The 18,222-nt window shown below is 39.4% G+C and overlaps 1 protein-coding gene across 7 annotated transcripts in view; it reads left to right on the top strand.

The window, feature by feature from the left end:
- The window catches only part of PIK3CB (phosphatidylinositol-4,5-bisphosphate 3-kinase catalytic subunit beta), a 99,896-nt gene that overhangs the window by 57,683 nt on the left and 23,991 nt on the right, over positions 1-18,222 (top strand). For 6 of the 7 annotated variants that reach the window (XM_083506355.1, XM_083506353.1, XM_083506354.1 and 3 more), the window contains 9 exons: positions 1,521-1,704; positions 3,742-3,967; positions 7,954-8,177; positions 10,424-10,606; positions 11,060-11,221; positions 11,495-11,581; positions 13,511-13,762; positions 15,117-15,213; positions 17,110-17,240. In XM_083506355.1, the coding sequence (XP_083362481.1) occupies positions 1,552-1,704; positions 3,742-3,967; positions 7,954-8,177; positions 10,424-10,606; positions 11,060-11,221; positions 11,495-11,581; positions 13,511-13,762; positions 15,117-15,213; positions 17,110-17,240 (1,515 nt within the window). In that variant the 5' untranslated portion in view covers positions 1,521-1,551. Of the gene's footprint in view, positions 1-1,520; positions 2,428-2,721; positions 3,968-7,953; positions 8,178-10,423; positions 10,607-11,059; positions 11,222-11,494; positions 11,582-13,510; positions 13,763-15,116; positions 15,214-17,109; positions 17,241-18,222 lie in introns of all 7 variants that reach the window. The other variant, XM_083506358.1, reaches the window with a different exon arrangement.

Genomic DNA, 18,222 nt, shown 5'->3' with positions numbered 1-18,222 from the left:
TTGGCAGCTTTCTATAGAATGCACAGTTTAATAATAAACCAGAAGTTTATAAAATGGTATCCACACAAAAAAGAATATATTTGGTTCAGGCTTTTGTTTCTCTTTAGGGACTGCAATTTTCAGCCTGTGTACTGATTTAGTGCCCCTGACATCTGAAAAACGTTTAACCCCCTGAAACCGTTCCCAAGTCCTAAAACTGCAGGCATCAAATATCACCTGGTGAGAGCGGGATTGCTTATAGGATTACATCTAATTCACACACGACATTATGACATGATCACCACTTGAAAAAAGCCATTAAATGGAAGAGAGATTGTGCGGTATGCTGTTCATGGGATTCACTTCCCACAAGGCTTCAGTGATTTTCGCCATGTCCATTGTGACATCTTTGCAAGAATGAGGTGAAAACTCCTGGGATGAGGGTAAGCTTCTGACATGAATGGCTTACTGTGTAGGGAAATTTGGGCTTACACTCCCATGTCCTGTGCATCCACTGTGCTCCCACTTCTGTATTTTAAGTTGGTATTGTGTATACAGCCTTGCGCTCTGTGGCAGTTTGAAGCCACTTCCATACCTCTTTACTGCATGGGTGAACTTAGCCCTGTACACATTGCTAAACTGTTAATTGATTTGTTCCTATTGAAACCCCTTTGCTTTCGTGCTTCTTCAAGTATCTCTAGAACACCCAATTGCTGCCCTGCTTTTCTGACCCCTATATAAAAATAGCAGGATTTTAGGTATTTGAAAGCTACTATGACATTCTCCCTTTTCTAAGCTAAATATGCATTTTTTAGAATTTTGACCCATTATGTTGCATACATGGTGGAATCCAATGGACCATGTAAATATTTGTCCAAGAGGGCTTTGTACTTGAGCTTTGTAAATGTAAATTCTCAACTCGGGCTATAACATGCATTCTAAGATGTATTTTGTGCACCCAGACATTGCAAAATGGGGGTTGGGCTGTCTTTAAACTATTGATTCAATGGCAGCAAAAATCGACCTTCTGGGATTATTATTTACTAGTTGCACATCTCATAATCACACTTTTGTGCTTCTCCCCCCCCCCCAAAAAAAAGTCTGAGCAAGATATTCTAACTTGAAATTTGTATTTTCTTCTAATTTCACAGTTGGACAGTCTCTCCATTACAAAGATTTCTAATCACAGCTCAGAGCTAGCATAGCAATCTATTGTGTGTGTTGTTTTTTGCCTTCTAGAATGCCTCATTTCCACAAATGCCTACTAGACTGGAAGTTTTTTAAATGTGAAAAATACCCTTCAGAATATTGCAGTTCTTTCCTTCTTTATTCCTTCCTTACTCTACATTAGACACACTTAAGTGAAGCTCTGATCAGAAGTCATGCCTAAAAAGGCAGTATCTTCTCATAAACTTTGTCTATGTGAGTGTTGGTGCCACTGTTTGGCACCCTTTGATGTTTGTGTAGTATTTGATTCTGATTTAAAAGCAGTCCTATGAAAGTGAACATAGTAAATTAATCTAACTTAATTTTTCTTCTAGGACCACATGGTTATGAGAGTTAAAGTCCATTATGCCTCCTGCCATGGCAGATGCCCTAGACATCTGGGCAGTAGATTCACAGATAGCAGCTGATGGCTTAATATCTGTGGACTTCCTGCTTCCCACTGGAATTTACATCAGTCTAGATGTCCCACGTGATGCCACTATCAGTCTTATAAAACAGGTAATACAGAACAGGTAAAACTGGCTTGCTCTTAAAGTGTCTATTAGCAACTTCTCATTAAAGTGCATTTTGTTTATCATATAATTTAAGTGTTTAAAATAATATTCCTGAGTATGTAACCTGATTTAAATTTTGTGAAACATGACTTAGGGGTCTGGTTTGAAGGGCAGATCCCTATAAAACATTAGCTTCCACATGAGCATCATCCCATTGTTGTTTTCATGCAAGGGTGCATTCTTGTAACTATGTTGGTTAGAACTAGGCTGCATTCAGACAGTATTTTATTCAATTTTTCCAGTGGTTCCTTACCTGATTTTTTGTGATCTTTCACATGGATTAAGGGACATTTATGGAAATCTATGGAAATTTTAGGGTTCATTTCTTTGTTAATCGCTTCCAGAGAAAATTCAGATGCAACCCTGGTTACCTGGAAAATCCTGTGGTGTAATTTCCCCGTGGTTTTCATGGGTCATGCCATGTGATGAAATTTGGAGCGTCATTCCAGCATACAATTCTTTCCCACAGTTTTCATGGGGGAATCAGGGGGGAATAGAAACACACACACAAAGGATGGCACAATTCAATGTAACACCAAACCCACTCGTGCGAATGAGATTTAGTGTGACATGGCAGTAGTATATCAATAAACAAAAACAAAAACAAAACAGTTCACAACACAGCAAGTATTGCAGTGTAAATGGAACTTTAGAAAGCAGGACAGAAGTGCTAGCATTATAACCAGGAAAGCTAATGGAATAATCTTCATATCTAAATGCAATTCTGGTCACCCCCATGGACTTTACAGGAAAGAATTCACAAGTACATGAGGTGACCATTTTGCGCCCATCCAAATGATGTGTGACTGCCAATGTGTGGGTCCTTTTGGACCCAGAAGAGAGCAGGATGGGAATGTAATGACACATAATGGGAGTGGGGCAGGCAGTGGCAGAGCAAGCTGATCAGGTGCCTGCACTGCACGTGTGCCCTGCACCGAGGGGTGTAGCCAGCTGCCCATAGGGGCAGGATGCTCCATGGGGTCTGCCTGCCTTCTCCCACTCAGCCATGCTGCAGCTGGGGGGGGGGGGAGGCAGCAGGCATACTGTTTGGGGCAGCATGGAGCCTGTGGGCGCCCAAGCCACTGCGTCACTCTCTGCAGGCCCCACAGTAAGTGCCGTCCGGCATTTTGTCACCCCCCCCCCCCTCAGTGGTGACGCCTGGGGCGGCCCGCCTCCACCACATACCCCTTCTTCCACCCCTGGGGTCAGGGCATAATGGGGGTATAATTGGGGAGATCACGCTTATGCGTGCTCCACCAACGTGGGGGGGGGGAGGCAGGAACAGAACACCATGGAAAACGGCTGCCACCAGTAGTGTGTTATGGGGCCCTGGGAACCTTGGAATCTGCTTGCTACATATTCTCTTACTAGTAGACATAGAAGATGGTCAGGCAGATTCTTTTCTGCTGAGATGTCATCTGTTTAACTAGCTTACTGGCTGATAGATGCAGAAATCATAGTGTTCATAAGTTCTACAACTGGCCTGAAATTGATGTCCTTTTCAGATGCTTTGTGGCCAAAACCCTACAACAATCTTGCCAAACCAGCAGTCAAAAAAAAAACAATGCAGAAGAATTAACTTGGGAAAGAAGTCCCACCCCACCTCTTAGCACTTGTTTTTATTACTAAAACATGAATAAAGACAGTGACATGTGTACCTATTTACTGTTGACACTTTGTTCCAGCACAGTCTTTACAGCAGAGAGAACCATTTTTCTTTCAGGACCAGTGATTTTTAGTTTTAAAAAACAATGGCTGTATTAATTTAAAATAGATGAATGACCTACCACTATTCTCTGGAGGCTTGAGTCAGCTGTGTTTGATTGAAGGAAGTTTGTTTAAGCTGAAGTAAGGGCTTGCATGAGTGATACAGAAACACCTACCTAATGCTGTGCGTACAGTTGACAGAGGTCTTACTTTCCAGTGAGTGGGTTTTGTGAACAAAGCATTCTACTGTTACAGTCTCTGTGCTTATTTGCAGCTATTATGGAAGGAAGCACAGAGTTACCCTCTGTTTCATCTTCTCATGGAGATCGACTCCTATATGTTCTCTTGTGTGAACCAAACAGCGGTACGTGAAGAACTGGAAGATGAGACACGCAGACTCTGTGACGTTAGACCATTCCTTCCTGTCCTTCAACTAATTACAAGAAGCTGCGACCCAGGGGAAAAATTGGACTCTAAAATAGGTGTCCTCATAGGAAAAGGTAAATATTGGTGTTCTTGTTTTTTATATATATATACATTTTTATTAAAGTTTCACAAATTTTTAAAAAACACAAAGACACAAACAAACACAACACAGATAACAAGTATAGTTTCAGATCCTTATTTTCTTAATATCTTTCCCTGACTTCCCCACACCTCCCCTTCTTGTATTCCAATTCCAATAGTTAGCTCAGCAAGTTCTTGTCCCCCACTTTAACCTTATTATTATTATACTTAAATCATCTTAATTAACCAATTTTAACTTATGGACCTCAATTTAAACAACAATACTCATTCTTTACACCCTTTTCTAAGGTCGACCCAAATTCCCTTCCACAAATTTCCCAATTTGTATATTAATTACAAAACAAAATAAAAAAGAAACAACATAATAAATTATAATAAAATAATAATAATAAAAATCTTGGTGTTCTTGGTTGTGGAGATGGAGATACAGCACCAAAAGAGTACTGAGGTGGATTGAAATTAGCCCGAAAGCATTAAAAGGACTGGGCTTAACTATAGTAAGATTAACCCCAAATAAAATTTAACATGACCATTTTCTGTCCTTGAATGTGTATCCCTCGTTCTAATTAACTATGGAAAAAAACACCCAAATTTTAATAGTTTTACATAGCATCATAATTAGAGTAAATACCATATTGAAAAACGCATTCAGAAAACAATTGTATGTGTTTCTGTGTTAGGATGTTACAAATGTTGGATAGTGATAATGTTCTATTAATCATGTGCATACAAGGTATGATGGATGCACATTAATATGTACATTACCTAGTAATTGGACTGTAAATAACTCCTATTAATTGGATATTCTTTCCTTAAAAACCCATTTTAATGATTTTCACCATCAGGTATAATTGAACAGGCTTATCTTGACTTAAGATAGAAATGTATTAGACACCAAACTTCTACTTCTTCCAGTGCTCCACAGGCTTGGGGCAGTCTTTGTTGCCAAGACAAAAATTGTGGTTGTAAGGAGCTCTAATCTTGAGTTGCAGCTTCATGTAAGGTCAGCAACAATTCTCTGTCTCTGTCACAGCTCAAGGTTGTTACTGAAAAGGATGGTGGGGACTTGTCTGTAGGGCTCTATGCAATTCATTCACGGGACCTCAGCAATACAGCAGCCAAAGAATACCTTGGAACTAAGAACAGGGTGGAAACCTCTGCACACATCTGCAGCTCCCAAAATTGGCAGGAAAGCTAAGGCTCACATACTTTTTAGTGATGGCAACAACACACCTGTCAATGATCACTGGAAACACAGTACAGAAATATCTGTTTTCATATGGTTTGCAAAAGTGAAAGTAAGAGTTATCAGTTTCATTGCTTTTCTCCCATGAGGAGTTGTACTTTTGTTTCTTCTGTAAATGATATCCTGCCCCTGGGTAGGTTTACAGCATAACATTTAAACACATGCACACATGCATACGAGAAGTTTTTAAGCCTCCACATCTATGGCAGTTGAATGCAGGGATAGGCCCATGTTGTGTACTCAGTACTCGTAATTCCACACTGGTTTGTCTTGCGATCTATCTCAGACTCAGAGGCCTATAAAACCAGTTGCATGATGGAATTTATTTTATGGATACAATTCCCACTGTGGTACCAAGGCATGCATTGGGACCCTTGAGGTCTTCTACGGGTGCCCGTGAAGCCTCTGACATTCCCTTTCCTATTTCCTATTTGCTTTTCAAACCTCTGATTAATTCTACTGTATCTGACTTTTACCCAGGTCCCCTGAAAAGGCAATGTCTTTGGGTACACCCTCTCTCAGGGGAGTGGGGCGAGAAATGACTGGACTCAAAATGGCCCATGGGCCAAAAAGGTTGCTGACCCAATGTTTGAGTTGGAGCAATTCCTTGTAACCAGGTGCTCCTCATGTTAGTGGTGGCAGTAACCAATTGCTGTGCACATGCCTTTCAAAAGAGAAGGGCAAGCCAGAGAAATTCCTCTATTTCTACCATCTGCAACAGACTGCATGGGAGAGGAACATCTTTGCAGCAGCATTAGCAAAGGCCGTAATTGCGACTTTAGCATTTGAATAACCAATATGTTTTCAGATTCAACTGCCTTTAAGGCAGGGCTCGGGAGAACCTCAGGTCCAGGGGCTGGATACAGCCTACAAGACCTCTCTGTTTGGGCCTTTCAACTCTCCCTTGCCACACCCTTTTACTGGCTGTGTGTTGCACCAGCAAGTATTGCTCCTCCATAGCTCTTAAACTTTGATAATGCTTCTTGTTTGCCTAGATCAGCCTTTCTCAACCTGTGGGTCCCCAGATGTTGTTGAACTACAACTCCCATCACCCCTAGCTAGCAAGACCAGAGCTCAGGGATGATGGGAGTTGTAGTCCAACAACATCTGGGGACGCACAGGTTGAGAACTGCTGGCCTAGATGGAGAGTTGAGAGGGTCATGCAAATGTTTGTAGAAACTTGCCTGTACAAAAGTAAGCTTTACATTATTTTCTCTGTTGGCTTTTGCCTCTGGTCCCACCCACCACTGGCATGCAAGTGGTTGTCTTGCCATATACAGCTAGAAATTTACTTATTGAGGAATTCAGAAACTACAAGTTATAAGAATATAAGGTGACCCTGCCAGATCACACCAGTGACCAGTCTGGTCCAGCATCCTGTTCTCACAGGCCAACCAGATGCCTGTGAGAAGGCCGCAAGATGGACATAAGCACAACAGCACTCTGCCCACCTGCAATTCCCAGCAGCTGGTACTCAGAGGTATAATGCAGTCAGTTGCTGTTGAATTTTTAACATAATAAAAATTATCATGCTTGCAATTTGCAAAGGGAATGATGCATTTTATGTTGAATTTAAAAATAATCAATAGGCAGGCCATGCTTCCCATCAGAAACAATGGGCAGTTGTTAGTTCCTGGCACAATATCTACAAGTTCTGTTTAGCTTTCAACAGCAAACTGAACCCTAACTTGTCTGTGCTGACAATGGCTTCTACTGACGCACAGAGTTCTTTTATAGATTTTTGTAACTGATTATTTCGAAAAAGAATGACTGGGCAATTTTCCTCGTTTTGAACAAAGCGAGTTCTCTGGTTCTTTGTACTTCTCAGGGTAGAATTAGTTATTCCTCTTCGAACCTGCTTGACCTGCGCTTTATGCCATATGCTTCTCAGTGAAGGCTTGTGTTTAAACGCCTTAGGCATTGGCAAATACAACTGAAGTTATTACTAAAGTATTAATGGAAAATGTAATGTTCTTCTTCCCACACCTCCAGTACTGTACTATGCATATGTAAGGTGCAGTTCATAACCTTTTGAATGAGCAGCGTATATCAATTTTCTCTTTTTCCTATAAAAGTTAAAATACTTATCAAAGTACCATATTTTTCACTCTATAACACGCACCCGACCATAACACGCACGTAGTTTTTAGAGGAGGAAAATCCGTAGGCATGTCACCCGTAGGCGTTCCCTCCATAACACGCACAGACATTTCCCCTTACTTTTTAGGAGGAAAAAAGTGGGTGTTATGGTGCAAAAAATACGGTACTCAGTCAAAATATTTCAGTGTTCCATGGAAGACAAGGTAAACCTATAGCTGTGATTTACAAAAAAATAAATAAATCTCAGAATTCCTCAGCAGAATATTCTACATGGAAAGTTCAAAATGGCAGCTGTGGTAGTATCTTGAATGCTTATATGTGTGGGGGCGTGTATTTAATGGAGTTAGGGTTTTTAATGAAAAATTTGGCATTGAATTGGTTTGTGTAATAAAAGAAGAAACAACTTTTTGGGCTACGTTTTGGGCTAACTTAGCTAAGTTCAGCTAAATTTTACTCAGAGTAGCCCCATTGAAATTAGTGTCTATAATGGAATTAGGCCCATTAATTTCAGTGGGTCTACTCGGAGTAAACCTTAGTTGGCCATGTGGTGCAATGTGATTCTTTCCCTCTGACACTTTTAAAAATATGTATTGTTTAATTAAATCATTTCAGGCCTCCATGAGTTTGATGCCCTACAAGACCCAGAAGTCAAAGAATTCCGGATTAAAATGCGGCTAATCAGTGAAGAGAAGATGCAGTCACTTGTGGGGCTGTCTTGGATGGACTGGTTGAAGTACACTTACCCACCGCACCTAGAGCCAGCAACACAGGAAAACCTCCAAGATAAACTTTATGGTGGCAATCTAGTTGTGGCTGTTCATTTTGACAACTGCCGGGTAGGATTATTGGCCATAGTTAGAAAACACTTCTACAGCTACCTCAAGTAATTCCCACTTGCAAGTTGCAAAATGTACATTGTCAAACACTCAGAAGGTTGTCGCTGTGAGATGAATAGGGTGGCGCTGTGGGTTAAACCACAGAGCCTAGGACTTGCCGATCAGACGGTTGGCGGTTCGAATCCTCACAATGGGGTGAGCTCCTGTTGCTCGGTCCCTGCTCCTGCCAACCTAGCAGTTCGAAAGCACCTCAAAGTGCAAGTAGATAAATAGGTACCACTCCGGTGGGAAGGTAAATGGCATTTCCGTGTGCTGCTCTGGTTCGCCAGAAGTGGCTTAGTCATGCTGGCCACATTACCTGGAAGCTGTATGCCGGCTCCCTCGGCCAATAAAGCAAGATGAGCGCCACAACCCCAGAGTCTGTCACGACTGGAACTAATGGTCAGGGGCCCCTTTACCTTTACCTTTACCTGAGCACCTTTAACTAACTATAGCTCCCAGGATTCTTTGGCAAAAGCCATGCCTGTTTTAAGCGGTGTGATACTGCTTTAAATGTATAGTGTAGGTGGTGAGGTGGCTATGTACCCTGTAGAAATACCTCTGTGTGTAACATCTATCTATGTCCAGTGGTATCTGCCCTATTTGAAGTACTGTTTGTTTGCTTTATTAAGCTATTTATATGTTATCTGTCGTGCAATCATTTCAGTACAAATATACAAATACAATAAATATTCATTACAGGTAAACGAATAAACAGTATATAAAAATATATACACTGTTAAAATCAACTCTAATCGAGCAGTCAATAAAAAATAAACTTTATACAGTGGCAAGCTGTATTTGTAACACTTAGTTGACCATGTGGTGCAATGGCAACAATTCTTTCATTGGGACTAAAACAGAGTCCAAACAGAGATAATAGACCTCTTGCATAGCTTTTGATGGATGTATTTGAGTTGTTATGGGCTTTAAACCCTGCCTTGTGCACCTGGAATGGACCCAGAAATGAGCTATCAACCAGTGCAGCAGTTTTAAAGTGGGTTATATGAGATCTAAATTGAACCTCAGTCAGTTATCTATCTGCTGAATTTTTGACCAGTTGAAGTTTCTGAGTCATCTTCCTGAAGGGTTCCAAAGCATGAGATTCAATGTATGCCATTAATCTAAAGTCTATTTTGACCTTCATACATTAGTGTTTAGAACATTTTACAGTGGTACCTCGCAAGACGAATGCCTCGCAAGACAAAAAACTCGCTAGACGAAAGGTTTTTCCGTTTTCGATTTGCCTCGCAAGACGAATTTCCCTATGGGCTTGCTTCGCAAGACGAAAACGTCTCGCGACTTTGTTTTCTTTGTCTAAAAACAAAGACATGTTTTGTTTATAAAGTTAATTTATTTTCCCTTCAATTTTTGAACTGCTCTTTACAGTATGTGTGACTTTAAAGAGCAGTTAATAAACTGTTGTTGTACCAAATTTGGCTTTGTTTGGACTTTTTTTGACCATAGGAACGCATTAATTGATTTTCAATGCATTCCTATGGGATTTCGTGCTTCGCAAGACGAAAAATTCGCTAGACGACAAAAATTGCAGAACGAATTAATTTCGTCTTGCGGGGCACCACTGTATATAAAAAAAAAATTCTATAGAAACACTGTGTTTGAGGTCTCCTTTTTTAAAAAACTGAATTGCGAGGGCCTCTGTATCTGGCAGTTAACTTCAGGGAAAGTAGCTTTTTTGAGACAGATAACTTTTGAAACTGAGAAAATATTGAATTGGTTTTGACAGACTTCTTCATTATGGCTATGATTTTTCCATTGCAAGGTTTGGCTTGCTACCAGAAGGCTGCTATATAAATAGGCCTGTAGACAAAAAATATTATTCATCATAAAATGTAAAATGAAAGCAGGCATTTGTAAATAATTGCTTTTGAATTCCTGCATCTTCTTAGTGTGTTCGAAAAAATAAAAGCTCTGTATGTACTCTTATAAAAGCATTTGTGCACTACATAATAGGCTCTGTGATGAGGATCCATGTGAAGAAACATATTTTATCCTGCACAATTGCGTATTAAATGGTAAAATGGGTACCTACACCTACCAGATTTCTTTTTATATATAAATCAGGAAATATTCTTATTAAAACCTATATGGTCCATAGACTGGGGGGTTTATTCTCTAAAGTAAAATGAATTACTTATATTCATTCATACTTGAAAGTAATAGCTATTACGTCTTCTTTTTAATAGGACGTATTTAGTTTTCAGGTGTCTCCTAATATAAACCCTATCAAGCTGAATGAACTAGCAATTCGTAAACGTTTGACTATCCATGGAAGAGAAGATGAAGAAGTTGATCCTTCTGACTATGTTCTGCAAGTTAGTGGAAGACTGGAATATGTTTTTGGGGACCATCCATTAATTCAATTCCAGGTATTCTTTTCTTTTCTTTTAAAGCAATATGATTGTTTAGGAGGTGTGTCTTCAAAAAATAATCAGATATTGAGTGGGTGGAAGTTGGTGTTTTCTCCCAAGATGTCTATTTTTTTACTTCTTTGGTAATGTCATACATGAAGAAATATATAATTGGACAATTCAGATGTGAACTCTGTGTTTTGCTCTACAATACCTATTCTAGGTGCTTTGTTGCCCAAGCACACAAAAATAAGAAACGTTTTTGAAAATGAATCAAGAGTTGCTGCAAATCTTTTAAGTGTGAATGTGCTTGACTGGTTAATTGCTTTTTTGAAAGCATAAATGACCCCAAATGACCCCCCCTTCCTTTTTGAAGTATATATATGGACCTAAATAAAACATGCTTTAAGGACTTCATGTTTAATTTTCAGCATGCAAATAACAGATTCATTGCCTCTCTTCCTTTCTCAGTATATCCATCGTTGTGTGATGAGCAGAGCCCTTCCTCAGCTTACTCTTGTTGAATGCAGCACCATAAAAAAAATGTGTGATCAGGAAATGGTGGCTATAGAAGCTGCCATAAACCGAAAATCAGGCAACCCTCCTGTTCCTCTACCACCCAAAAAAACACGTGTGAGTTTTCTGATTCATTTTAAGAATTGTTGCATTCATGTCTGGAAGGTACAAGCAAATCATTAAAAAATGCAGCTTAAAGTTGACTGTTAGTTAATGTTTGTATTTTTACCTCCATAAGCCATTCTTGGCAAAAGAGAAACATTCTTTGCAGAAGAAAGACATTAGTTATTGATTTAGTGCAGGGCTGTTTTTTAAGCAGCATGATCTTCAAATGTATGCATTTCTCAAAAAGCCTGGAAATCTCTCATTGCTGTTTCCTTTCTACAACAGTTGACTCAAAGTGTATGGGATATTAACAATCCTTTCAAGGTAGTCCTAGTGAATGGCAACAAGTTGAACACAGAAGAGACAGCTAAGGTAACTAAATTCCTCCCCAACACAAGTGATGTTTCTGCTGGTCATCTTAACAAATTTCCTTTGTTTGTCAAGGCTGCATTTGATTTGATTATTTAATAAACAAGGGCTTGATTTAAATACCAGTAGTCTAAATGACTACATGATTACAATTGGGAATTGGCTTGAATCTCTGGCTGAGCTGTAAATCAAAAGCTACAGAGTGACGCTAAATGTCTTGAAAAATATTTAGGTAGACAGAAATATCATGAAGTAAGGTGATATGTGAACTCTTAATCTGCAAATTTTACTGAAACTGAAAGATATTCCTAATTTCATGGGATTAATATGTAAATGTTTTTGTAAATGTTCAGATGAATGTCCAGCTTTTAAAAGATTTGCAAGTATAACCTGGTTCCACTAAGCATTTTGCTCTGTATTTAGTTCACTGAAGATGCTGAATGTAGAAGCAAATGAAATGGTATTTCCTGTAAAAAGAATGCATTTTAAACCAAGGTTGTAACATGTAAGAGATTACTGCACAAACCCCTTCCTATGCATTTTGCCTATGAAATAGAATGGCATGCATTTTCCCTTGTTTGTTTGGCATACAGTTAAGTGAATGAATGAATGAATTTTCAGCTGGAGAAGACAAAATAAAATATATGAATGGGCTCATAGTGTGGCATGACTGGCATGATGTTTAAAACAATTCACTGACCTTTCAGGACAAATTGTTTTGAACAAAAATCAGTTCAAGTTTTTATATACTGAAAGGGGAGACAAATGCAGTAATTGCTAAGGAGAAGCAGAATGCCACAAAGCATTCTATCATAATATTTTTAAGAAACATGTTTTACCATTTTGTGTTTTATGTAATCTGTGTTTTTATATTGTATTTTTATGTTGTGAACCGCCCTGAGATCTACAGATGAAGAGTGGTATACAAAGTTAATTAATTAATTAATATATAATATTGTTTCCCTGTTTGTTATTTTGGAGGAATATTGCAGAAATTATGCATATTTAAAATCCTAGCAATCTTTTTTCCCCTGAAAACAGAAGAGAGACAAAAAAGAGATTGTGCAATGATATGTTTAAAAAATGGGACAATAATGTGTGCAGCAAGTTTTTGTCTACATTTTCAAAAAAAAAGTGCTCAGTGCTTCACTTAAGCTGCTATTTAAGATTTTGCCACAAAGATTTGTCAGAAATAAACCACATTTAAAATCAGGGAGATTTAGCATTAGTTCTGGCTAAAACCCATTCCATAAGCTATGAAGGAAATCTGATTGTGAGTGACTAACTTTTTTGCTTGTATTGCTATTTTGAAAAGTGCTTTTCAGCAAAGGTATTTTAGACAGCCCCAAAAGTTCGGTAATTATATTAAAGAGAAAGGACTACAGCTTTAGAAATACGTTGGGGTTTTTTTTAATAAAAAGTTATGTTTACATAGGAATATCACTCCATTAGGACACAGTATAGAATATTAAGGCATGTGCCAATTATATGCACTTGAAAATAATCACATACCGTGAATGCATACTAATTTGCAATTCAAAAACAAATTGAACCATTTCCCAGTTGTAATAATTGCCTCCAAAGATTCAAAGGCATCCTGAATTGCCATTATCATTCCTGTTCTAGAAATATAAGCAAAAATTTGTGTGTGTGGTTAGTTATGCTTCTTGTCACCATCCACTCTCCTAATTGGTAAACTTTGTGCCCAGTCATGAGAAGCAAAATATTTACCATCAGTTTACCTTGGCAATACCCACACACTGCTTAGATCTTCAGTGTAGCTAATACTCTAGCACATAGCATAAGAACACTAATTAGGGCAAATATTCCAAAGCTGCCTTGCCTTCTTTCTAAGCAGGAAATACTTCTAGGTAAATAATCCTTACTCTCTGGAATGTGTTTGGATACTTCCCTGTCATGTCTCTCTTGCAGGTTCATGTCAGGGCTGGTCTCTTCCATGGAACTGAGCTCCTTTGTAAACCTATCGTAAGCTCAGAAATATCTGGGAGAAATGACCATGTTTGGAACGAACCCTTGGAATTTGATATCAACGTCTGTGATTTGCCAAGAATGGCTAGGCTGTGCTTTGTGGTCTATGCTGTGATGGATAAAAAGAAAAAAAATAATCCAAGCAAGACACTTAATCCGTCCAAATACCAGACCATTAGGAAAGCTGGCAAAGTGGTAATGGATTCGTTTCTTTACATTCCTGTTCGTTGTACTGGGAAGTCTCTGCATGTGTTTTGCATACTTTTCATTTCCATAGCTTTTTAAAATTCTAAACTTCAGAGTGAAAGTCGGGATATATACTGATACACACACACACACACACACACACACTTGAGTATGTACTATTCATTTTTAAACAGGGGGATAGGACCAAACAATAATAATCTTGCCTCACTGTTTTTTCTACTTCATTCTCATTTCTACCATTTGTGAATTTCACATGCTGTTCTACATTTGAATATAATAAAAGGAATAAAGGTGAATGCTTCAGATATATATATATATATATATATATATATATATATATATATATTCACATATTGCTTTCTGCCAGAGGATAATAAATGCCACGTTGGAAAAACATTAAAAAGCATACATTCAATTTGCTGTAGTTCTGCTGCCATTCTAGATTGCACCGAGCATCGTGTTCAGCCTAGTTCTCAAGAGTTTTTCCACACTGTGCATAGAAATCAGGTTTGCTGAGGCTTTGCTTGCTTTTCCATGGTGTTTCTCATAACAAACACAATTGCACTCAACATTGTTGTATGTGTGTTGTACACACTAAACTATTTTCATGACCCAGAGCAGGGTTTCCGAAACTTGAGTCCTCAGCTCTTTTTGGACTACAACTCCCATCATCCTTAGCAGCACCAGTGGTCAGGGATTGTGGGAATTGTAGTCCAAAATCAGCTGGAGGGACCCCCCTCCCTGTTTGGGAAACCCTGCTCCAGAGGAAAGAATTCACCTAATATGATTCACCTCATCCGTCATGTAGTTCCAGCATCTTATACTACAGGGGTGGCCAACTCCCAAGAGACTGCGATCTACTCACAGATTTAAAAACTGGCAGTGATCTACCCCCTTTTTGGGGAAGGAAGGCCTGCTTTGGGGGGTTCAGGTCACAGTTGAGCTTTTTTTAAGGAATGAGCAAGGCCCATTTCTTGGAGGGGACCAAGGTTGTTGTGCTTCTTTTGGGGGAGCCACTGATCTACCACAGACGTCCAGTGATCTACCGGTAGATCACGATTTACCTGTTGGATGTGCCTGTTATACTATGTAACAGCAATTAGCTTGAAATGCATATATTAAATTTACGCTTGTGGACATTCAGTTTCAAGAATAGTTCAGACTAGTAGTTTCTTATTATAGAAAACTCTTTGCTCATTGCATTTAGGATTTTTCCAAATCCACATCACAACTTCTTTTTCTCTGTGTATGTTATGTGTGTGTGTGTGTGTGTTGTTCTGTTGTCTTAAGGTTTTGAATCCACTATGGTCTCATCTTCAAACAGTATGATTTTTCATTGCAGCACTACCCTGTCGCATGGGTCAATACTATGGTGTTTGATTTTAAAGGACAATTGAAAACTGGAGACCTCATACTGTACAGCTGGTCGTCATTTCCTGGTAAGGCTTAATTTGTGATAAGAAGCTGCTTGTGCCATTGGCTATGCAGTGCTACTGCACAGCCTTTGTCCATTTCAGAGGGGCTGCCTTGCTTAGGCTTCCACAAAAGCCCCTCTGAAATTGAATGAAGACTTCGTAACATCAGATCACAGTCCATTCAGTACTTCCTGTAATAGAGAGTTCAGTGTCTCCTGAGCACATGAAGATAATGATTAAGCTTATAAAACGCAAATAGAATATGGATAATAAAATATGCCTAATATAAAAAATGCAAATGTTACCTTGAGGTAAAATATAGAAATTTCTTTGTGCAGGAAAAGCACTATTATGGCAAATTTTGACTCCCAATGTTTTTCACTTAACTCATCTGACATGGGCTTGGAGCAACTGTTCAGCTAAGGTGCAGCTTTGGCTGAATGCATGAAATAACTTGGTCTGGAATAGTAGCCATTCTATAGGATAATCACTGCATGACTACAGACTGAATTGGCATTATTAATTCAATGGATCCTTACCAGTTCCTGCTGACTAAACATTTTGCCTTTTTTGCAATTTGAGGTTCTTTTAAAATGCAGAACATAGCAAAAAGCGAATGTCGGTATTTTTATAACAGATATCGTATCCCTGGAATGGAATTGCTAGCTTTTTCTCTCTTTAGAAAAAGAAACAAATCCAGCCCCAAAAGTAATCCCCACCCTCACATCAAAGTTTTAGCAGAAATTTCTGGTAAAATAGTGCCAAACCACTTCATTGACTTGTGTGTGCTCCTTGGTTTAAAGGAAAGAGTTATCTTTGTTCTGCCAGTACATTATTCCAAACCTCACTGGTCCTCAAGTCCACGAAGGCTGCAGTCTTCTGCACAGAAAGGATAGCCAGCGCTGTGCCCTTGAGATGTTGTTGGACCGCATCCCTAACCACATCTAGCAACATCTGGAGGGTCCCATTGGCTACACTTGCCACGTACACTTAACTGGGAGCAAGGCCTGTTGTACCATACATTTGGCAATAGCTTTATAACTACAGTGGAACCTCGAGTTGTGGACGTAATCCGTGATGGAGGCATGTCCGCATCCCGCAGCGTTCACAAGCTGAAGTGCCATGTCTGTGTAGGCGCCGGCACAATTTGCTGCTTCTGCACGAGCGGCAAAACCCAGAAGTGACCTGTTCCAGTACTTCCAGGTTTCCTGTGTTCCGCAACCCCCCCAAAAAACCATAACCTGAAGCAAACGTAACATGAGGTATGACTGTAAACCAGTCACCATGTTCAATATGAAGCTAATGGCATGTCCAACATCTACCACTGAAACAGGATATCAGAACTTGAAATCCAACACAGTAGGGTTAATCCTGAATGGAACTTAAATCATGTCCTCGTCACTTCTGTTATAGCAAGTCTGCTCCATTTTTATTATGGATTTAAAATAGAAATAGACCACTGTAGACTTTTCCAACCTCTGGGATTTGTAAACTTGTTTCTACATTGAATTAGAAGGTATCTCTTACGTCCAGATGGGAATGGTCCAGGAGTAGAAGAACACTTCTGTGCATCACAGTGTGATTAAATTATTGCACTTCGTTTCAGGGTGGGGGGCCATGGATGAGTAGAATGTGTGTTGGATTTCTGTGAAAGTCATCAGTGGAAGTTGACCACCTCTCCCAGCTTGCCTTGCTTGCCTTGTAACTTTTAAAACCCAACCTCTAAAATTAAAATTATATAGGAAATAAAAGTTGGCTCTGCTTACTTGAGGCTTTTACTGTGGCTCTGGGAGCTTTTCTGCTAATGTGGCCTGCCTGCCTTGTTAGTATACATTTAACACAGACTTGAATTTTGTTTAGCTATGCTACAGATTGAATGCTATTAAATATAAACACAAAATGTGTATTCTGGTTGCCTAGATGAACTTGAAGAAATGTTGAATCCAATGGGAACTGTACAGACAAATCCATACACTGAAAATGCAACAGCTTTGCAGATCAAATTTCAAGAATATTCCAAATTTCCTATTTATTACCCTCCCTTTGATAAGGTAAGATTGTTATGGGTTCTTGTATTTTCTTTTCTTCCATGCATGATCCTGAATGCATTCTCTCTAACTTTACAGAGTTGCTCCTCAGTTGTTGTTGTAACGACACTCAAGTATATGAATATGTGTCTACAAAAAGTTGACTAAACTTGGAAAACATTTTGGCTAACTGCATGTACGCAGATGCACATGTGCACACACATGCACATGCACACATAAACACACTGCTCACAAAGGATTCAATTCTATACACACTGGGGCTTCTGAGTAGAAATGTATGTGATTACCCTGCAAGTTAGTCACAAAAAATCAGTGGGAATGAAGTTAGTCATGACTAACATTTCCCTTGGTTATGACTAAGTGTAATTCAGTAACAGAACAATCCCAGTTCCCTTCTGCTGCCACCAAAGCTCTGCAGAGCAGCAGGCCCACATCCTGGCCACTCATGGTGGCAGGGTGGCGGACAGGCAGATCAACCCTGATCCCTGTACCCGCTCCAGACTGGTGCAGTGATCAAGCTTGTTGCCAGCCAGTACCAGCTATAAGAGCATCTCAGGATCCAGCAGATCTTGGGCTGGTTTAGCTCCCTCCTCAGAGTACCCCATTTTGGGGCTTTCCACTGTTTTGGCATAACTGCCCTTCTCCTATTAGTGCTAATTTTAACCAAGGGTGATATATAACTCCATCTTAAGAAACAGTCAACAAATGTACCCATCTTGGAGACCAGAGTATAATCTGAGCCAAGCTGATGACCCATGTCAATTTTCCTACGTCTACTGCAAATGTATCAAGGCTGTTGAACCCAAGGATTTTCGATTACAGTTCTGCCAAATGGAAAAGTGTAAGAGAAATGTTTTAAACTTGGGGGATCACAGAGTGCACAACTCTAGCCAAAATAAATCTGACCTTTTGGGGACCGTAGTGTTTCAGAGTCTAGGTGCTCCTGGGCTAATTCTTTCCGTACATGAGGCTGTTTTCAGTTCTG

The sequence above is a fragment of the Podarcis liolepis genome (genome assembly GCF_965112155.1).
Source record: "Podarcis liolepis genome assembly, chromosome: 5".
NCBI lineage: Eukaryota > Metazoa > Chordata > Lepidosauria > Squamata > Lacertidae > Podarcis > Podarcis liolepis.
The sequence above is the reverse complement of the archived record's forward strand: the minus strand, read 5'-3'. Positions and strand labels throughout refer to the sequence as shown.